Raw genomic sequence first — 23,857 nt, 5'->3', positions numbered from 1 at the left:
TCTATTGAATTTTAAGATCCCATTAGTATCTCTTTATTCCAACTGGCTCTAGAGTTTGGGAAAAAATGTACAAAATAGGAAAAAGCTCAAACTATCAAAACTTGAGAGACAGAAAAAATTGTGACTTCAGTCCCATTCTTCTTAAAGAATAGAATCCCTGATCATGGGCATTAATGGGTCAAAATCAACTGCCCCAGAAAGGGTCAGTATCGCTGACAAGCATCAGTGAGATGAAGCATTGCTGCACCAAGAGCCACTGTCCCATCAGAATGTCAGTAGTTCCACAAAGGCAAAGGAAGGACCACATTAAGATGGAGTGGGGTGGAGGGCATCCTGGATCCAAGCGGGTCCTGTCAGGAGAGAGGTGCTTTGATATTTGTCAGCAAGTTGATTGTTGACTAGGAGAATAATCTCTAACTTTTTGAAGGAGAAAATCTAATGGTTCCACTGTTGAGAATTCACACCAAAACTTATTTTCCTTCCAACAGTTGCTAGCTGTAGCCTCCTTCTAACAATGTTTCTAATCCAACTATAAGGAAGATATGTGGCCTAATAAGCCTTATTTTTCATTTTAAGGGAATATAAACATTAAAGTATGAATTATTATTTTAGAAACGGGGAAAAATGTATCAGTTAGAAATATTTTGTGGTTACAAGACATTCAAAAGCAGGAATACTACATACTATAATGAAACTGATGCACTGCAGCAAGAACAAAGAAGAAAATAGTGTCTTTGGACACAATTTTTTGTTTGTGGCCTTTATTAAGGTGACTACTTCTGATGAAAAAGTATGTTTTGGTAATAAGAATAGTGATGCCTTAGATAACATTTTATTATAGAAACACAAAATGAAACACATGTGCATTTAGGGTCACAAGTGTGGCCTAGTGGTAGAGTGCTTGCCTAGCATGCATAAATCCCTGGGTTGGATTCCTCAGTACCACAAAAAAGCCAAAAGTGGTGCTGTGGCTCAAATGGTAGAGTGCTGGCCTTGAGGAAGGCCCAAGGACAGTGCTCAGCCCTGAGTCCAAGCCTCAGGACTGGTACAAAAAAAAATACATGGGCATTTAACATATTGCATTAAAATAACACTGTACCAAAACAAAAGTAATTTAAAGAGGCAGATAACTGATATCTATCCACTATCTCTATTCTGGGTATAGTTGGATTCAAATTATCACCAATGATACTGGAAAATACCATAATTCTTTGACAACAGTATCACCTGTCAATGCAACTTGCCTAGTTTTAAAATTATGTCAGATAGATTATTGTTAACTCGTGTACATACACAGAATAGCAATGTTAGTACTTATAAAGGTATACAGTCAGGACAGCAGGCACAGCCCAGGCTGCTCTTTTGCATCTTGTAAAGTAGGGACTGTGATTCTCTCCTTTTGCTCTAAGAAGTCATCTTTTGTTAAAAGCAGTGGTTTATAAATTTATTTTTCTCTGAAGGGGCTGCTTACAATTTCTCTTGACAATGTTATGAAAACCATCCCTGAATAGATACACATTTATGTAAACATACAAATTGTGCATCCTTAAAATAATTTCACTGATTCTGTAAAAATCATAATACATAATCACACTATCGTCACCTTCTAAGTTGAGTCTGTCCTCAGGTACAAATTCCCATCTCAGTTCTAAAAGAAACTACTACCATATTAGCCTAGAATCTTATCAACACAGTTTGGAACATAACTTACCTCAGTCAAAAATCCCAACGCTTAATACGATAGGCAAAAATAGAATCTCCCAGGGCAAAATTTAACAAATCTCTCAAAATTTAGTAGAGAATACAATGGTCTCAGTAAGCAGAAAGAAGAATTAATCTAAGACTGTAGTCCTTGAAGAGTCCAAGACCTTCTTCTAAGAATGGCAAATGAAAGGTAGCTTTTAAGCCCTCATGTGGGGGTATTATTATACCCTTTACAATTCAGGTACAAAACCAATGTCTTAAAACAAAAGTTTAAACCATGTTTCCTGAAATTATAAAACTTTAAAACAAAGATATAAGGTTGATTTTTTAAAGCAGAATTTTAAATCATGCTTTGAAATCAATATACGATGACCAAAATTTTGTGCACATATCTCAACATTTAGAAACAAATTTGAGAGTTATCACTAACATATTAATAGAACACTACTTAAATCATCTATAATCACACTTTATTACAAATTTATTAGAGAATATGAAAAGGTATTTGAAAATACCAAAAATGAAAATTTGGGTTTTACTTGATTTATATTAATGTGAAGATTATTGTAAATTGGGGGGAGGGGATGGGGACAAAAACATGAGAAGGGGTATCAATGTGTGAGAAGTAATGCACCTACTACCTGACAAAAGTAACTGTATCCCCTCTATAAATTATTGTGACAATAAAAAAGAACATTATAAATCTACTAAGATATCTAAAAATCTACCTAAAATATTTTGCAGAAATTTTAATGTTAACCTACAACTCAGTGTAACATTAAAAACTGAATTTTAGCTGGACCATAGGGGCTTGCTTGAGATATAAGGATTACAATTGAAAGCCAGCCTAGACAGGAAAGTCCATAAAAATCCTATTTTCAATGAACTACCAAAAAGCAAAAAATGGTACTGTGACACAAAATGATAGAACAATAACTTTGAGCATAACAACTCAAAGACAGTACTCAGGCCCTGAGTTCAAACCCTTAAACCTGTATTTAATTGTATTTTAATATGTTACTATTTAACATTTACACATGACTAACACCATCTCTCCCATTTTTCATTTTAGTACTACTAATAGTGAAAGCTGATCAATGAGAGTCTAGTCTTCAGAGCCTCTCTGCATTTACATATATCACTTTCTTTATCTAGACCAGGTTTTTTGACTAGTCTAAGCAAAAACTTTCTTTACTTTTCATATTTTATATGAAACACTAAGTGAAAATTTTTGTTTCTAATATTCTAATATATTCATAAATTGTTCATTATTATAATTTATTATTTTTTCACCTTAACAGATTTCTATATGCTAGAAAACAGAGACTTTTCATTTTTGTTTCTCAGAATCTAGACAAAACTGAACCAATTTCCTACTTCTTTATGATTAAGTAATACTCCACTATATTTATAAGTGTATGTGTTTATGTATGCATGTGCATTTCTTTAGCCATTTATCTACTGATAGGTATCACAGCTGATTTCATGACTTGGCCATCACCTATATGGAAAATCCTAAAGCCTTGTATCTTTGTTTGACTTCTAGAAAGAGGCTAACAAATCCTCTGCCTCTGAAGTTAAATCTAGTAATAAAATTAGCTCTGCTTGGCAATGGAAACAATCCAGATGCCCTACTGCAGATTAATGGATACAGAAAATGTGATATATATATATATATATACAATGGAATTCTACATAGCCAACAAACAAGATAAAACAATGGCATTTGCAGGGAAGTGGATGAATCTAGAGCGAATCATGTTGAGTGAGACAAGTCAAGACCTAAGGAACAAAAGGCACATGGTATCCTTAATATGCGGCTATTAAATCCAAAGAGTACAATAGCGAGGACTCAATAACTGCATACCCAAAGCTATGGACATGGTAATGGAAATACAAACATAACTATATAGACATAAAAACCTATGATTCTATAGACATAATGTTTTATTTCATAAATTGATATGTTTCTATGACATACAAACCCTTAGCCTAATTTTGATTAAGTTCTAAATACTAAGTCCCAGAGATTGTAATTAGAGATTCCCTCATCGAACACTTGTTTGTTAAACTTGTCATTTAAAATATGATGTAAACATAAGCCATATAGTGAATGATTGTTGTTCTTAAGGTACTATGTTATCTCTCATCTCTTTTGCTGTCCCTTGGTTATCTCATATTGTTACACTATCTCACTTTGTTACCTGATATATCAGATATATTTGTATTTGGTTATCTGAAATTGGATAGGGAACGGGGGAAAACAAGATAAGGGGTGAGGGTGGGGGGGAGGGAAATGGGGACCAAGACATGTGAAAGGGTATCAATGTATGGGAATTAATGCACCATCTATCTGGAAAATATCATGTAATCCTTCTATAAATTACAATAAAAAAATATATGGAAGAAAAAAAAGTTGCATACCCAATAATATGGACATGGTACTGGAAATACAAACACAACTACATAGGCATAAAAACTTATGACTCTATAGACATAATGTTTTATTACATAGATTAATATGTACCTATGACATACAAACCTTCAGCCTAATTTTGATTATGTTCTAAAATCTAAGTGCCAGTGATTGCATATAGAGATTCCCTTCTTGAATACTTGCTTGTTAAACACGTCATTTGAAATATGATATAAAAATCAATGTTAATAAAATTTTTAATTAAAAAATTAGCTCTGCTTAATCAGTAAATATTACTCATAATGAAATCAATAAGCAATAGCTAAAATATCAACAATCAATAACTAAAACATGAATTATTTGTATTCTTTTTTGTGATAACTACAAATCTACCTTTTACTGAATACTAAATATGTAGGTACATTTTAAATAAAGTTGAATACATACATTACATAAAGTTTTGCTACTAATTCCAAAAGGAACATTCCTTTTCTTTTGTACTCAAAATTAACTCTTAAATTAATTGCTACAAATACTGTAAATATTTCAGTTTTGATATTTAGCAAGTCAGGAACAAAAGAGATTTCACTCTGATTTTTGAAAGGGTAATAAAGAGCTATAAAAACAAAATGTCTAAAACTCTGTAGTTTGCTGGATGCCAATGGGTCATGCCTATAATTCTAGCTACTCAGGTGGCTGAGATATGAGGATCGCAATTCAAAGCCAGCCCTGGCACTGAAGTCTGTGAGACTCATATCTCCAATTAACCACCAGTAATCCAAAGGTGGTGTTGTTGCTCAAGTAGTAGAGCAGTAAGTAGTCTTGATCTGAAGAGCTCAGGGATGGCACCCAGGTCCAGAATTCAAGCCCTATCCCCCAAAAAAAACAGACAACAAAAAAACTGTAGTTTTATGAGGCTTCCTTTCTTGCACTCTAAATTCTCAGAACTCAGGAAAGACATATTTCATGACAATCAAAACTATAACATCTGCATTTTGAAATTATAAAACATAAATTTTCAAGTCTATTGTATCTACAAACTGTCCTGAGTTGTCTAATAAATTCAAAACTGCAGTAAATACTCAATTTCCATATTCATATTTTAAAGTATTTTCATGAATATAAATAAAATTTGGGTAAATATATAATAAACTATTGAAATTAAATAAGTTTTTTTCAATAATTCTTCAGGGTTTTTTTGGGGGGGGGGTTGTTACTGTTTTTTGCTTTTTTTTTTTTTTTTTTTTGCCCATCCTGGGCTTGAGTTCAGGGCCTGAGCACTGTCCTTGGATTTTCTCAAGGCTAGAGATCTACCACTTGAGCACGATTTCTGGCTTTTTCTATGTATGTGGTATCGAGGAATTGAATCCGGGCCTTGGTGCATGCTTGGCAAACACTCTACCAGTAGGCCAAACCCTTGGCCTCTTCAGGTTTTATTTTTGTTTTATCTTGTTTTGTTTTTGTCTACTGTGGGGCTTTAACTCACAGCCCGGGCACTATCTCTGAACTCTTCTTACTCAATGCTAGTTAGTGCACCACCACTTTGAGCCGCAGCCCCACTTGTAATTTTTAAGTGGTTAACTGGAGGTAAGAGTACCATGTTGATTTTGCTGCCCCGGCTAGCATCAAATGCAATTCTCTGATTTGTCTCCTGAGTAGTTAGGATTATAGACAGGAGCCACTGGTGCCTAGATTCCTAATGTGCTTTTTTAAAAAAATAAACATTAAATACTTTATTTCAAATTATAATGAGTTTTTTGTTGTTAAAACAGTCACATTCTTTTTTTTTCCTAAAAACAAATGGTTAGATGCCACGAATTAGGTGACAATGCCTTGACCTTATGCATGTTGTCAGGCCCAAGGGCCTCTTCCATCCTTGTCAAGGGCAGTGCTAACCTTCTCTCCTTTCATACAACACAATATAATGTGCTTTTTAAATATCAAACTATATCTTTGAAATTTCTCCCTTAAGAGATTTTTAATTAGTTAATAGTATAACTAAGACATTTTGAAAGAAGTTAGTGAACATGTTGTCAGTACTTTTTGCAAATCATTTGTTTCTCATGTCATTGATGTAAGAGTTGTATTATTGACAAACCTCATATGTTGTTGGGCCAGGAGAATCCTCTTTGACATCTTGAAAACGTTTTGGGGCCTTAAAAAATAAGGTAATGGGACAAGATTTCTTTAAAACAGGATTGTATTCTCCAGGCCCTAAGAGAAATAAAATACAGAAAACATTATTTAAGTAAGTTTTCACAATTACTGATTTGGTCACATGAATTTTTCTTTTACGTTTATGTTCATAAAATGTAATATTAGCAACAGTCTCAGGTCTACTTTCTCTGAATGTTGTTAAAACTATTCCATTCAGGGATGTGAAATGTACGCAGAACATGATGAGAGTCATGTTCTTGATGATGAAATGTACTATAGCAATGACTTCTAAAACTAAGAAAATGATACTTCTCAAGATACATTCCTATGGATGCATTGATGGTTTCATATGAGTCATTTTTATGCCTTTGCTCCACTGTCATAGGATGTCTTAAATGTTTTAAATAGAAGATGACATTTAGGTTTTAGGCCAATCATTCCAATATCAATTAAATTGATGCTACAGAAATCCCATTACAAAGCACTTGGAGGAAGCTAATATGTTCTGATCTACCAAGTGAGAAGTAAAGTATTTTAGCTAATGTAATCTTTCTATAAAGTCATAACAGTAATGATATTAGAATCATATAACTTATAATTAGAGCATGGAGAGATGATGTATCTACATGTATACACAATATACTAACAGACTTTCACACATTTACCAAATATGTATGAAAGACTGAATTCATTATTGCAATATCCAAAAAAAAACAGACTATCATATTCAATAAATTATGCCAGTCTGTTAATTGAAAACTGTAACATCATCCAGATGCCAGTAGTTCACACCTGTAATCCTAGCTACTCAGGAGACCTACTCAGGAGGCCTTGAGGTACAAAACCAGCATGAACACAAAGTCTACAAGTTTCATTCTCTGATTAACCAGCAAAATTCTGAGTGGCCCAACAGGACATGCACTAGCTGAGCAAGTAAGACAAGAATGAGACTCTGAGTTTGAATGGTATTGACACATCACAAAAAAAAAAGAGAAAGAAAAACAATCTCAACTTTAACTACAAAGATTTACAAAGGTTACTACAATCAATAAGGTTATTATCTAAACATGATTATGATTATAATTTCCATTAACTGTGAAGAACTAAAAGTCTATCATCTGCCACTTACTATCATGCTATAGTAACTGATATGCACATTGTTATCATTTATTACCATCATGTTATTTCGTGTAGTTGATTTTTTATATTAGAATACCTTTAAAAAGTATTAAGTGAGGCAAAACTTTTATTTACATGCATCTTGCTGCAATTTAGAACTCAGCCTAATTTATGAATATTTTTAAAGCATTATTTCACATAATATTGAAATATATTTTCAATTACATATACTACTGTTTCTGTCGTGCGGGTCAAAGACTTACATTGCTTCATCAGTTTTGATGCACAACTGGATTATGCAGAATCTACCTCCTATTTACACACCAAAATGCCACATTTTAATCCTGGTCTGTGGAGGAAGACAACTTTTCATTCCAAATCAAACACCTATGAAAAGTCTGCCTGAATCATGACTGGTATGTAATGGAAAATTCAAGAGCAGGTGATTCTTATAATTACATATTTTCAGGCCCTATACCAACTCAGTCTCTCTGAAATGTCACCTAATGCTACAGGGCAAAAACAGAGGGGAACCGGAACAACGAGTAATTTAAAATAAAAATCTTTGCTGTTCTTCCTCTAACATGATCATTCTGTTACATTAGAGTGGACTCAGAAAAACTTACTTCTATAAATAAAGCTAAAAATATCAGACTAAAAAAATGACTGTCTTCATAATGTATTAATATTCACAGGTAAATATTAGCAGTACTGAACTGTTTTCAAGCAGACAAAAATCTACTGAAAAGTAAATATCCTATATGTAAGCATAACTATAGTGATTAAAAAGAATTCAGGAAATTGTTTTTTAGTGGTGTGACTTTAAAATGCAATCTAGAAAGTTAATATTTTTAGAACAAATATTCACACTGATTTTATTCTTCAGTTTTATAAATGGAGTGGTAAAAAAGACAAAAGATCAGTAGACGAAGACGCATCATGAAGGTCAGGGCCACACATGCAGGTTTAAGACTCTTCTATAGCTTCTAACACTACATGTCATTGAATGACAATTCATGATCATCATAGCATTACAGTCCATGAAAGTGAACCTGTAGGTCATGAAGGGGGAAAATGGAGTTCAGAACTATATTATTTTAACCAAACTTCCATGTATTATTTTACCATCCCATTAACTTCCTTCTTCAAAAACAAAATGGTATTATATATATTTTTTTAAATTGCTTTTCTTTTTTATCATATATTTTTATTGTAATGAATAGAAGGGTTATATGATATTTGCCAGATAGATGGTGCATTAATTCCCATACATTGATACCCTTCCACATGTCTTGGTCCCCATTTCCCTTTCCCCAACCCCCACTCCTCATCTTGTTTTCCCCCCTTCCCTATCCAATTTCAAATAACCAAATACAAATATATCCGATATATCAGGTAACAAAGTGAGATACTGTAACAATATGAGATAACCAAGGGACAGCAAAAGAGATGAGAGATAACATAGTACCTTAAGAACAACAATTATTCATTATATGGCTTATGTTTCTATATCCTAGAGATCCTTTCATTTAGCATCCTACCATAAGGCCTTTTGTATCAAGGTTTTGCTCTATTGCAAATCTCTGTTAGGAGAGCCCAAGGTTTCTACTAATTATGACAAATGAGGGAACCCATTGATCCCATGTTCCTTTGGGTCTGGCTTACTTCACTTAATATGATTTTTTCTAAGTCTTTCCATTTCCTAACAAATGGGACAATGTCCTTCTTTCTGACAGCAGCATAGAATTCCACTGTGTACAAATACCACATCCTGCCGATCCACTCATCAATTGAGGGACATCTGGGTTGGTTCCATATCTTTGCTATGGTAAATAGTGCTGCAATGAACATTGTTGTGCTAGTGGATTTAGTATGCCCTTATTTCTGGATGATTGGGTAAATGCCAAGTAGTGGAATTGCTCGGTCACAGGAGAGCTCTGTGTTTAGTCTTTTGAGGAACTGCCATACTGCTTTCCATAGTGGTTGAACAAGTTTGCACTCCCACCAACAGTGTAGTAGTGATCCCTCCTGGCCACATCCCCTCCAGCATCTGTTGTTATTAGTTTTCTTGATCCTGGCCATTCTAACTGGAGTGAGGTGGAATCTTAGAGTTGTTTTGATTTGCATTTCCTCTATGACCAGAGATGTTGAGCTTTTCTTCATGTGTCTATAGGCTATTTTTGTTTCTTCTTCAGAGAAGACTCTCTTTAAGTCTTTGGCCCATCTTTTAATGGGATGGTTGTTACTTTGGAGTGATTCAATTTTTTGAGCTGTTGATATATTTTAGATATGAGGCCTTTGTCCGTTGTATGGCTGGTGAAGATCTTCTCCCACTCTGTAGGCTTCCTGATTAGTTTACTAGCTATGTCCTTTGCCATACAAAAGCTCCGCAGTTTAATGCAGTCCCACTTATCCAGACTTTCTCTGATTTGTTGTGATTCTTGGTCCTTATTAAGAAAGTTTCTACCTGTGCCAAGGAGGCCTAGTGTATCTCCTCTTCCTTCTTGTAAAGTATTCAGTGTGTCGGCTTTTACCTCCAGGTCTTTGATCCATTTGGAGTTAATTCTAGTGCAGGGTGACAAAGAAGGATCCAACTTTAGTTTTCTGCAGGTGCTTAACCAGTTCTGCCAGCACAACTTGTTGAAGGGGCTATCTTTCTTCTATTCTATATTTTTGGCTCCCTTGTCAAAGATTAGGTAGCCATAGGTCTGTGGTTTAATATCTGGGTCCTCAGTTCTATTCAATTGGTCTTCAGGGCTGTTCTTATGTCAGTACCAAGCTGTTTTGATAATTATAGCTCTGTAATAGTCTAAAGTTTGGTATTGAAATTCCTCCTGCGCTGTTCTTTCTGCTAAAAAGTGTTTTTGCTATACGGGGTCTTTTATTATTCCATATGAAATTTTGGATTATCTCTTCTATTTCTAAAGAATGACACTGGAATATTGATGGGCATTGCATTGAATTTGTAAATAGCCTTTGGCAAGATTGTCATTTTCACGATATTGATTCTTCCAATCCAGGAGCATGGGAAGTTTTTCCATTTCCTCAGTTCTGCTTTGATTTCCTTTTTCAGGATTTTAAAGGTTTCATCAAAAAGGTCCTTTACTTTCTTGGTTAAGGTAATTTCTAGGTACTTTATTTTCTTTGAGGCCAATGCAAAAGGAGTTGCTTTCCTGATTGTTGCCTTGTTCCTCTCACTGTTGGCATAAAGGAAGGCAGTTGATTTTTGAGGGTTAATTTTATACCCTGCTACCCTTCCAAAGTTTTGAATCAGCTCAAGGAGCTTGGGAGTAGAGTCTATAGGATTCTTTAAATACAGGATCATGTCATCTGCAAAGAGGGAAAGTTTTACTTCCTCTTTCCCTATTTGGATCCCCTTTATGCTTGCTTCTTGCCTTATTGCACTGGCTAGGAATTCTAGTACTATGTTAAAGAGGAGTGGAAAGAGTGGGCATCCTTGTCTCGTTCCTGATTTTAGAGGGAATGGCTTTAGCTTTTCGCTGTTAAGTATAATACTGGCTGTGGGTTTGTCATACACAGCCTTTATTATATTGAGGAATGTTCCATGGATTCCTAGTTTCTCCAGAGCTTTTAACATAAAGGGGTGTTGGATCTTGTCAAATGCCTTTTATTTTTTAAAAATGAAAAATTTTCCTACTTCTTTAAATAGTTACTCATTTAATTCTTAAAGTTTATATCTTAGTTACTAAAGAATATGTAGAAATTATTTCTAATATAGCAAATGGACTATTGCGATGTGCTCCAAAGTAAGTAGACTGATAAACATATCTGTTAGACACTACATAAACCATGAACCTGATGAAACAAGTTCCTAGTACTGATTGAGCTATAGAGCTGTCATTATTACGACTTATAAACATAAAATCACATGGATTTGGCTTGAATGAAATGTTGCCCCTCGGGCGATGTCTACCTGTGCATACTTATAGTGATTATTTGTCATTTTCTCAGCATCTTAAAAACTATAGGACACCTTAGTATAACTAGGTATGACTCCTCTGCTGACATCTTTCATTTCCACTTTAAAATTGTAAAAGATGGGGGTGGATGGCTACAACACAGAGAATAGGTTTAGGGTATTGAAAGCTTTCTTTATGAGACTACAGTGGTCAACAGTTTCTGAAAACACTAGCACTGTTCTATAAAATGTACAGCAGCAAGAATGACCCTAATGTAAACTACAGACTTTTGGTAAGTACAATGTACAGGCAAGAGCCTGCTCTGTGGGGGATAGAGATTGTGAAAAAGACTGCACCTGTGAGAAGACATGGGGACATAGGAAATCTCTGTGAATCTAACATTTACTTGAAAAAACTCAGTTTCAGAACAGTACCCAAGCATGCAAAGGTGTTCTAACTGAAATATGGTAGATTCAGGGGAGAACTCAAAGGAGAGAATTCATCCTTTGAAACGTTAACTCACAGTCCCAACAACAATAAAAAAAATAAATAAAAGCACCAGGAAATGGATACTGACTATGAGGGTAGAGTAGTCAAGGGGAGGGAGTAGATGAGTGAAGGAAGGAAGAGAAGGAGAATGTAGTTATGAAATTTGATGCATATCCTACAAAAGTAAGAAAAGTGGGGGAAAAAGAAGGCTGGGAGCGATGGTTGACAATGTTCTAAGGGATGACATTGACTTAAGTACATTGTATTCATAAATTGCTCTGTTGAATGCCAACTCCTATGTGTACTAATGATAATATTTTTTTGCCAATCCTGGGCTTGAGCTCAGGGCCTAAGCACTGCCCTTGGACTTTCTCAAGGTTAGAGCTCTACCACTTGAGCCTCAGCACCACTTCTGGCTTTTTTCTATGTATGTGGTTCTAAGGAATCGAACCCGGGCCTTCGTGCATGCTAGGCAAGCACTTTAACCACTAGGCCATCTCCCGGCCCCTAATGATAATATTTTTTAAATGTAAAGGCAACTGAGTGAAATTACAAATATTTGATGCAGCTATATGATTTTAGCAAATGTTTATATTACTTCATGTTGCCTCCTTAACCTCTAGGGCCTCCAAAAACATCCAACATTTTTACTTAAGACATGTTATATTTCTTACATGAAAAGTTTATGTTTCTAGCTGAACATGCCATTTCTCTAAGGTTGAGTTGGGATCTAGGAGGTGGAATCACTTAACGTATAACAGATATAGAGATCTTTTTTTGTTTAGGTTACTAATGCATTAATGTACTAAAGTGAATTTTATTTTTATTTTACACCTATGTTTTTAAAAGGTGTATGGACAAATCCCTGAGGTCACATGAAACCTAAAAATCAAATTGACTTCAAGTCTCCTTCATACTTCTAGATGTCTGGTCAAGGCTACCACACTCCCACTCTCTGTACTTGTTCTAGACAGTAATGAAGAACATCTGGGGCTGATGGCTATTTTCCTAGCTAGAATCCAATAGTCCTCCATCACATCTTTTGGGGAAGGCTGCCTCTCTGTGGCAGAATGCGACATTTCATGTTTTCTTAGGGAACATTTTATGTCATTAAAAAAAAAAAAAAAGCTGGTGAGATACAGCTGCCTAATGCCCAGATTCAAGAACGGTTTTTAGCCACTTCTTTTTAGGGTCTCATTTGAGACTTCAAACATCATTCAACATCCTCCATCCCCCACCCCTACCACTTAGTCAAGTAAGTATAACAAGAGGAAAATAGAATAAGTAATAGAAATCAAGTAAAACTGAATTGCTCAATAGAATGGTAATGTTTGCTGTCCCTTTTGAAAGTTGAAGTCATTATTCACTTTACCGCGAGTGACCTCTGCTGGTCAGAAAGACGTATTAATACACAGTGTACCTAACAGACAGCAGCTGTTATCTTAATTTCCTCAAGGAATTACTCATTTACACTGTATGTTATAAAATGATGCAGACTATTCACTTACAGGCCAAGAATAAAGGGGCATACCATATATATTTCAAACACTAAAAATCAAGAAGGAAATATCAAATGGATAACTTTAAATATACTGAATTATCTTCATTAATGGCCATTAATGAAGTTATTATAAAAACTTTATTTAGGAAGGAAATATAGTAAGTTTTTAATGTTTTTATTGTGAACTATATGTCAAGTGAAAGTTAGCATATACATGCTTTTAACTAAAATGAGCAATATTTATCTCCATCATAAGCATAATGACTTTAAAAGCATATTCATAAAGGACTTATGTAATTAAAGAATATCATCACATAAATGGCATTTGACTTCTCCAAAACAGCACACACTACCTTATCAAAAATAATAAGAACTAATTAGAAAGCTATAACTGAAGCATTATACTAAACCTTTTAATAGCCAAATCACTGATATACCAAAAAACATCAGTAAGAAATGTAGATTTTTTCTTTTGTAATTTTAATAAAGGTCAAGACTTATGTCTTGTAATACAACAATAAAACACCAAAATTTGCCTACAAAAAATGTGATGGAGCAAATTATTATAAGCCATGATTGCTTATTATTATAAAATCTCCTCTTCTTTATTTTTTTCTTTTTAACAATGTCCAGAGGGAAAAAAGAGAAACATATTTGGTCCTGCTTCAGCAAATGCTGAAATCTATTTATATGCAAATTAGCTATCCATTATTAGTATGAGAAGAGACTTGTGCATAAAGGGAAAAATAAATTATCACTAGAAGCCATTAATGAAATCTATTTCAAAACATAACATTTTACAAGAGCTCTCACTCATGTAATATTTGTTTAAGCCTCAAGGGGAAATGGTGAATTCTACACATAGATGAAACCTGATACTACATCATTTCCCATGCCAATTTGTTTTATAAAACACATTTATCCTTTCCTTAGAAATGACAAGGGGATCTCCAGTGAGTCTTTTTAGAGAACTTCATCTTTGAAATCAAAATCCCATGTGCTTATCACATAATTGCCAGAATTGAGGAAGGAAGGTAATTTTACTCTGTTTAATAAGTATTATTCCTTGAGGTTTAAAACACTAGTGTTCTTTTTATAAGCTCTAATAGTAATAATGTATAAATACATGACTTTTAAGAACAAAACATGACTCAGGGATAAGGTGAATTTCCATAGAGGAAAAATAAGCCATATTCGATAAATCTACACAATAATTTCATGCCTTATCACTTTTCCTTTGGAATATTATTTTCTTTGTTATCCAGTTCATTTATACCATGTTTGGTCCTGATTTGAGCTTCTGTCCATTTTAAACATAGACACATTTTCATCCTGCTAGCTACTTACTTTTGCTTAGAATGCTCAATGAATTCAAATAGTTGACTTTGATGCAATCATACCCAGACTTTGTCATGTTTTAAACTTTTGAAATTTTTAACCTTCATACACTTTTTGAATTGTATGCCAATCTGTAATATTTTTTCTAATAACTTTGAAGTTTTACAATAGTTTTTTTTTTACAATACTAGAGTTTGAGCTTAAGAGCTTCATGCAGGATTCTACCACTTGAGCCATAACTTCAGCCCTTTTCTAACCACAGTTATTTTTTAAATGTCATGCTTTTTTTTTGCCAAAACCAGCCAAGCCCAGGATCTTCCCATTTATACTTCGCACATATCTAAGAGGACAGGCAAATAGCACCCCTATTGGCTTAAACAGTGAGTCTTGCACACTAAAACTTGAATTACTAAGCATTGAGCAATATTCCCCTAGGTTTTTCTTCAGAATAAATATTTTCACAATATGGCTACCACACACACAAAGTATTCTGTGGACAAATAAATTTGTGGAAAACATATTAAATGAGATTAAAACAAGCTTTATTGTTGTAGATAACTTTAAAAGACCATGGTATGCTAATTTATGCCAAAAGATTTTATCACAAGTCAATGGCATTGTCTATAATTGACTCAGCTACAAGAAATTTATTCATTTATATATATGTAATATATAATGAATATCAGAATATATATATTCTTTTCAACCAATTACCCTTTTAATCAAAAAAGGAAGAAAATGACTATGTCTATAAAGTACCTGACAGAATTATATCATATACCTTAAAAGAATATATGAATAATCAGATGAATTGGTGATTTTTAATTTCTAGAAATTTATTTATAAACGGTGGTAAATATTTTAATTCCTTTGTTATTGTTATTAATTTTATTTACTGTTATTTCATGATGCAAAAATCACCTAAGTAGGTATAAATCATTTGATTTTAGTCTCAAAATCTACACATAAAAGTATTTTCCAATATGCAATTACCTTAACAATTTAATTATTCCTCTTTTGTATATCCTGACCAACAGGATCTGGCAAAAGCCAGATTTGGTCCAGGAAAGAATTACTTTCAAATCTCAGCACATCTATTGAAACAACTCAAACTGAACTATGTATAACAAAACTGAATTTGGAGTTATAAAAGCCTATTTGATAACTTTGAATCAACCTTTCAGCATATCCTATAGAAATACTCCATCAGCAATACGCTATGGAAATATCATATTTTGTGACTCATATATGCCTATGTAATTAATATAAATACCTATGGAACACATTTATTAGCAAAAAAGTCTAATTAAAAAAGGATAAAGTACCTGAATAAATAATTGCTCAACTGAAGAAAATAAGTACATGAAAAATATTTAGGATCATTAATTAAATAAAAATATAACATAATATTACCCCATGCATTGCAGAATAGTTATTACAAAATATAAAAGGCACACCTGAGGAGAAATGAGGATTCATGTATACTGTTGGCAGGGTGTATATTGGTGTAGTCATTATAGAGAATGATGTACGGATTCATCAAAAACTTTAATGTAGAACCACCATAAAACCAAACAATTTCTGTTCTGATTCATTTATAAAAAAAAAAAAACAAAATCAGCACCTCAAAGAGATGTCTGAACATACTTGTTCAATTTGGAACTATTTACAGAGGCCAAGCTAAGCATCTGAGCTTCTGAACAATTTTTTATTTATTTATTTTGCCAGTTGTGGGGCTTAAACTCAGGGACTGAGCACTGTCCATGGACTTTTCTCAAGGCTAGAGCTCTACCACTTTAGCCACAGCTCCACTTCCAGTTTTTTTCTAGGTATGTGTTTACCGAGGAATCGAACCAAGGTCTTCGTGCATGCTAGGCAAGCACTCTACCACTAGGCCAAACTCCCGGCTTTTGAACAATTTAATTAATGAATATCAGATGCTGAAATAAAATTGCAAAGGGGGAGGGGCTCGTAAGAGGAGGGTAGAGGGATGAAAACAGGAACAGGGACAAATACAGCCAGAGTATTCAATGTACATATATGACAAAGGATGTGGGGGAGCAAACAGATCTAATGAGGGAATGTGATGGAAGGGCTGACTCTGAGCAGGAAGTATTAAACACTTAGATGGACACCTTCTACATGGAATATTTTTAAAATCCAAAAAAGTCAAATTTATAGAAAAAGAACTCAGAAAGATGAATAGCAGAGTAGGATAAAGGAAGAGAGGAAGAGAGGAGTGAGCCCCAGGGCATGTATATCAAATGTAAAATGTTGCAATGTTGCCAGCTGAGAAATCTAAGATACCATGCTAAGACTATAGTTAAGAATATCAGTTTGCATACTGAAAGCTTAATTAGAGATTTTATATGAGCTCTTATCACAAAAATGTGCAACTATACAAAATGTAGGATATCCTAACTAGATTGAATGGAGTATTAACCAATGTAGGTGTGTGTGGGGGGGGGGTGTATGTGTGTGAAAGTTTCATGTTGTAAACTTAAATATCAAGTATAATTTCCTGTAAATGAGCCATATTATTCAGAATACACAATATATACAAGTCTACATATTGTAGAGTCAGCTGTGATAGGAATAAGCATAATAATGTAACATTATAAGGTCTCAATCTGATGTCAAAGATCTCTAATTGTTGGGAAGAAATACAGTAGGGATGAGGATTATTAAGACTCCCTTTATCCATGTGTATTGTTTCCATAAATATTTAAATAGGGGTATTTCAATTATATTAAACCCTACCTAAATAGCTAGTCTTATTTTAATAATAGTATTGAATGAGATACTTACTCCTGTTAAGTTTCCATTGCTATGCTCAGAAAATTAAATCAAATTGTAAGGTTCAAATAGGAGATGCCAGGAAACTATTCTTTTTTGTCTTTATTGTCTGCCTTTGATATTAAATCATTACCAATGAGATTTCCCTAATTTCTCGTTATGCTGGGTGGCTTTTCTCAAAGCAGCTGATTATAAAATTACCTATTCTGTCAATTTAGAATAAGACTAGCAATAGTTTAAAAGAAGATCCAAGATTGTTGTCCTTAATGTACTATGTTGTCTCTCATCTCCTTTGCTGTCCCTTGGTTATCTCATATTGTTATAGTATCTCACTTTGTTATCTGATCTATTGAATTTATTTGTATTTGGTTATTTGAAATTTGATAGGGAAGGGGGGAAAACCAAGACGGGTGGGGAGTGTGGGGGGGAGGGAAATGGGTACCAAGACATGTGAAAGGGTATCAATGTATGTGAATTAATGCACCTTCTATCTGGCAAATATCATGTAACCCTTTTACTAATTACAATAAAAAATACAAAAAAAAAGAAGATCCAAGAAAAGTGCCTGCAGTGAGGTCTGATTTATCATTGACACATCAACACATGGGCCTAAGCCAGAACTACTTCAAGTCAAATTTAAGTCATCCTTACCTTCTCTTTCAGAGATCATTCCTCTAAACTGAAAGTAAAACTTACAGAAAAGCACTCTTAATTGGACCAATAAATCAACTTAACATCAGAAAAAAGCAATTATGGAATATTTGACTTGATTCCATTTAATATCAATCTATGAAATTCTGTGTTAATCTCGGCAGCAAAGATTTTTTTTTAACTAAAGGTATTTTCCTACTTCATTTTCCCCCTTAAGTCTATTGATTTTGTGAGAAATGTCACACTAATTCATGAGTACTTTAAACTATGTTACAATTATAAAATATCACAATCAGATGTCATTAAAATAAATGTGTTAATCACATAAGATGCTAGTAAAATTAACAGAACCATAAACAAAATGTCAAAATAGCTGTTATCTTAACATCTATGGGAAAACAAATAGAGAATTTAATGAAATCATTCTGGGTTAAAATAGCCTGCTTTTTTTCTTATTTTTAAGTAATTGTTCAAAGCAGTTTACAAATACAATGTGTCTTGATCACTGTCACCCCTTTCAACATTCTCACCCATCCCTCCTCTATCCATCTTGCTCATCTTCTTTTTGAAGGACATACATTGGTTTCTTAACTGCATTCTCCCCTTCTTCTCTGCTTTTAACTTCATGTCTCCAACTCATCTCCTTCATGTACCTACTTCCGGTATTTATTATTCTTATACTGATAGATACAAGACTATATTGCTTAATGAACCAAGAGTAACATTCAGTTGACAAAATCAGGAGAGAGTTTATACTCTATGTTCATTTTTTTTGTTGTTCCAGACTGGAACTCAAACTTGATATTTGATTCACTAACTTTCTGGTATTTTAGTCTATATAATTTTACCGCCACAAAAACACTTATCTATTAAGTACAAAACAATTTAAAAGAGTAACAAAATTAAGGTTTTCAAAAATCTCACTGCATTTTAATACACCTGTAACCCTAGCTACTCAGGAGACTGAAATCTGATTGCAGTTCAAAGCCAGCAAGCCAGACTGGGCACTGAAGAACGTGAGACTCTTATTTCCAATTAATCACTAGAAAACAGGAAGTGGGGCTGTGGCTCAAAGGTAGAGCAGTAGCCTTGAGCTTAAGAGCTCAGTAACAGCACCAAGGCCCAGAGGTCAAGCCAATGATCAACAACAAAAAAGAAAGAAAGAAAGAAAGAAAGAAAGAAAGAAAGAAAGAAAGAAAGAAAGAAAGAAAGAAAGAAAGAAAGAAGGAAGGAAGGAAGGAAGGAAGGAAGGAAGGAAGGAAGGAAGGAAGGAAGGAAGGAAGGAAGGGAGAAAGAGAGAAAGAGAGAGAGAGAGAGAGAGAAAGAAAGAAAGAAAGAAAGAAAGAAAGAAAGAAAGAGAGAGAGAGAGAGAGAGAGAGAGAAAGGAAGGAAGGAAGGAAGGAAGGAAGGAAGGAAGGAAGGAAGGAAGGAAGGAAGGAAGGAAGGGAGAAAGGGAGAAAGAGAGAAAGAGAGAAAGAGAGAAAGAGAGAAAGAGAGAAAGAAAGAAAGAAAGAAAGAAAGAAAGAAAGAAAGAAAGAAAGAAAGAGGGGGGAAGGGAGGGAGGGAGGAAAGGAAAGAAGGAAGGAAGGAAGGAAGGAAGGAAGGAAGGAAGGAAGGAAGGAAGGAAGGAAGGATAAAGAAATAAAAGAAAAGAGTTAATCTTTCAAGAAGATGAGGTATTTACACACAATGGAATTTTATGCTGTCATCAGAAAGAATGACATCACCCTGTTCATAAGGAAAAGGAACTACTTAGAAAAAAAAATCATATTAAGTGAAGTAAACCAGACCCATAAGCTCCATGGTTTCCCTAATTTGTAATAATTAGTCCACATCTAGTCTTCTCCTAGCAAAAGCTATGAACATTTAGCTATAGGATGAGGCTAAGCTAAATGAACTCCGGGATATGGAAACAAGAGGTTTATCTTTGTGGTTGTTGTTCTGAATGTACTATTTGAAGTTGTTTCATTTTTCTCTCTTTCCTTCCCTCATGATTTGTCCCCTGTTACTGTATCTGACTTTAGTACCTTTGGTTTATTTATTTGAAATAGGGACAGGAAGGGGAAAAACAAGATAATTCAGGGGGAGGGAAGAGTGGAACAAAAACATGAGTATCAATGTTCAAAAAGTACTGCATCCATTACCTGACAAATGTAGCTGTAACCCCTTTATATGTTATCCTGACCATAAAATACAATTTTAAAAAAGAGTTAATCTTTACATCTGGATTCCTAATCTTCTATTTGAGATATGGTAAGAGAAGATGACAGTCCTTTGAGCTCATTCATCTTTGGGGTTTAAGCTCCTCGTGCACTATCATTGGATATTCCAATAACTAGTTCCTGGGTAATCATATAACCTTTATACTGAGTTTACTTTTCACTACACATATGGATAGTTAATGACAAATGACATATGGCTGAAGGAAAAGCTATAAAACAGTCAAACCAGTACGAGTCACAGGAAGTATTATTACTTTATCCCTATTTCTTACACGTGTAGGGGGGTTTTTCCGTGGACATACATAAACCTAAATCCATTTGAATCTTTACCATTCTAAATTAAAGGTGATCATTTAAAAGTTTGTAAAGATACATATTACTAGGCTGCACAATGCTCACAATTCAATATCTCACATGTTTTAAAGCATGTGAGAGAAAGAGAGGGAGGAAAGGAGGGAGGGAGGGAGGGAGGGAGGAAGGAAAGAAGGAAGAGAGAAAAGGAGAGAAAGAAGAAAAATTCTATTTGTCCCCACGCTCTGTCCAATGGGACTGAATAAGTTCTACTGACAGAACGCCAAAAAATGAATTTTTTTCCATAAACAAAAATACTGAGAAGTATTTTGGGTCATCCACAAATTATGTATAAAAATAGCAAAGTCTTTGTTGTCCTTAAGGTACTCTGTTATCTCTCATCTCTTTTGCTTTCCCTTGGTTATCTCATATTGTTACAGTATTTTTACCTTGTTGTCTGATATATTGTATATATGCTTATTTGATTATTTGAAATAGGATAGGGAAGGGGGGAAAACAAGATGAGGGCGGGGGGGTGGAGGAAGGGAAATGGAGACGAAGATATGACATGAGAAAGTGTATCAATGTTTGTGAAGTAATTTACTTTCTATCTGGTGAATATAATGTAACCCTTCTAATACTTACAATAAAATATATGAAAAAACAACAAATTCTTGCATGTGGTCATGCTAGGATTTAATAGAAAGCAAATAAGTGTGAAATAATCGGAAAATCGGTCCTTAAATCTTAAGTATCAATGACTAGCACCATATTAAAAATGAGTTTAAAGGGGCTTATTTTATATAACTTTCTTCTTTATCATGGCAAATGATACCAAATATGCAATTATATGTGCAATTTTTAGGCATCCTTCCAACTATAGGAATAAGGAACTCAATTCCTAAAATACTCATTGCATGTTTGAATTCCTCTGTCTACTTTGTGAAAGAGAGTCGGCCTCATAGTAGGTTCTCAACCTAGATTTGCAAAATACATGAGAAGCCATAGAGGAATGTTCTGGTCTAAGAAGCATGAGAAATGGCACATTCCTGATTGTCATAGGAAATAGAGTTAAAGATCAGGATTCAGGTACAAGGAGTCTGGCATTTGGTTTTGAACAAACTGTTCTTTCTTTTTGTTTTTTGAAACAAGCATCATCTTTTTTTATTGTATTTTATTGTCAGGATAATACATAGAGGGGCCTGTGTTTTGATTTGTCTTTGAAAGGAGAGGAATAGTATGATTCACTAAAATGTTTACTTAGAAAGCATGTAGAAGTCTGGAGTTTAGGAAATATATATAGGTTGAATATATACATTTGAATTTGAAAGCTAACAGTAGGAATGCCATATAGTTCTGATTCAGCTTTAGTGATGGGGTCAAGTTGGCCATTTAACCTTGAAGAAGTGAATACAATGAATGATAGTCATTCATAGTACCATAGCATCTGGCATTATGACCATACATGCTGCCATTATTTCCTGTCAGCAGCAAAACTACAGGGAAAACAAAGCATCAGATAACCATGCTGGTTTAATCAGCAATTGAGTATTATCTTGAATAACCATTATAATTTTTAATGTTTATTGAACAAACTTCTTTTTATTATATTTTAATATCAGGGTAATGTATAGAGAGTTACAGTTACATTCATCAAGTGGTGGGTACATTACTTCTCAAACACTGATATGCCTTCTCATGTTAAAGAAACTTCTTAATATCGAATAAAACAACTATTTAAGCATACACATTCTGTAGTCACTTAATTTTATTCCGGATATAAGTCTTAAAGGAAAAAGTTCTATTTGGTAATTACAACAATTAAAACTATGAATTAAATCCAGAATATTAACTTGGCCATCTTAACTCAAAAATAAGTACATTTTAACTTCCTTCTCCTCACAAAGGGTTATAAACATATAAAAATAGGAATATAGTGATAATTTTGTACTTACGAAGCCTATTTAATTGTGAAATTTTTACATCTAAGAGTAAAAAGATTAAAGACAATTTCCTCTCAAGTGTCTCTGTGAAGTAACTGGTGTATTCATTAATGGCAACAATTTTCAATTGTCCTTGAAAAATATCCAGAAAGAAACATGATTCATTCATTAATAAAAGTCTACCCTTGTTATGGCTTTTATATAAAGTCAACAAACATTTGTTTTACATGCGTTTTCTGTTCTATGCTTTCTTGGTTTCAAGCTCTGATTGACTTGCCTTTCAGAATAATATCCTACTTTGTATTTTAGAACACAGATTTTCATGATGGAGAGAAAAACACTGTAACTCATACATTTGATAATAAAACCGCAGTTGATGTCATTTCTAACAATGACATTGAACAAACTATATTGCTATTATAAGCCTGAATACCAATAAAGTTGATTTTATAAATAACTGATCACATGAATAAAGAAACTTAAGCCTGAGAGATAAAATTATGTAATAATAAGCAAAATCTTTCATACATGTGTCATTCCATTCACATAGATCTGATTATACAATGGTCACAGGGTGATGTAATCTTTGCCTCTACAGAATTCATGTCTAGCATTATTCGAGTTATAAACTCACAATGGATCTAAATGTTTGGCTAGAAGGCCAGCCACACAGTTGTAAAATATCTTTCAATATATTTATTACTTAAAACAAAATAAATCTTCAATCTCACTAAGCTTCAGCAAAAGAAGATACTTTAAAATTATTAATGAGTAAAATACAGTAAAGAAATACAAACTGATTATTAATCTAAAGTATAAATTGTATATATTTATACTTTAATTTTGGAAAGTTTTTATTTTAAAATAATTTTAATTTTTTATCTTATATACATATGTGTATAGATTCAAACATGTTCGTGCATGCATGTATAGAATTTACTATAAATATTTTCTAAATTAATTGTATAAAGTAGATAATATTATTATCATCCCATTTTACAAAAAAGAAACTTGAGTAAAAAATTATTATACAACAAATCATGTGACTAAGCAAGTAGCAGAGCTGATATTACATTCTTGGATGCCAGTTCCAAAAACTATGTTCTTAGTTCATTAAGTATCCCCTGTATTTTTTATTCACTATCCTTAACCTTATTCCCCACTTTCATTAATCTTAATTTGTTACTATAAACTAGCAACTAGCAACTATAAACTGGCCAATCTCTAAACAAAAAACTAAAGAGAACTGAATGTGTAGATAAAGAAAGAAGGAGAATAATGTTGTATTTGTCAAGTATTTGGAGGAAGCA

At 33.7% G+C, this 23,857-nt stretch overlaps 1 protein-coding gene and 1 non-coding gene across 2 annotated transcripts in view; both read right to left on the bottom strand.

The window, feature by feature from the left end:
- The window catches only part of Stpg2 (sperm tail PG-rich repeat containing 2), a 225,168-nt gene that overhangs the window by 96,498 nt on the left and 104,813 nt on the right, over positions 1-23,857 (bottom strand). The window contains exon 12 of the mRNA XM_090356573.1: positions 6,219-6,334. Coding sequence (XP_090212699.1) covers positions 6,219-6,334 — 116 coding nt within the window. The remainder of the gene's footprint in view (positions 1-6,218; positions 6,335-23,857) is intronic.
- Positions 5,913-6,038, bottom strand: LOC150047374 (U6atac minor spliceosomal RNA). Its single transcript, XR_016539465.1, has one exon. It is a non-coding gene; the product is annotated as a U6atac minor spliceosomal RNA (small nuclear RNA).

The sequence above is a fragment of the Megascapheus bottae genome, chromosome 23, assembly GCF_031878675.1.
Source record: "Megascapheus bottae isolate mThoBot1 chromosome 23, mThoBot2.hap1, whole genome shotgun sequence".
In the NCBI taxonomy this organism is placed as follows: Eukaryota; Metazoa; Chordata; class Mammalia; order Rodentia; family Geomyidae; genus Megascapheus; species Megascapheus bottae.
This window is presented reverse-complemented; position numbering and strand designations above follow the sequence as displayed.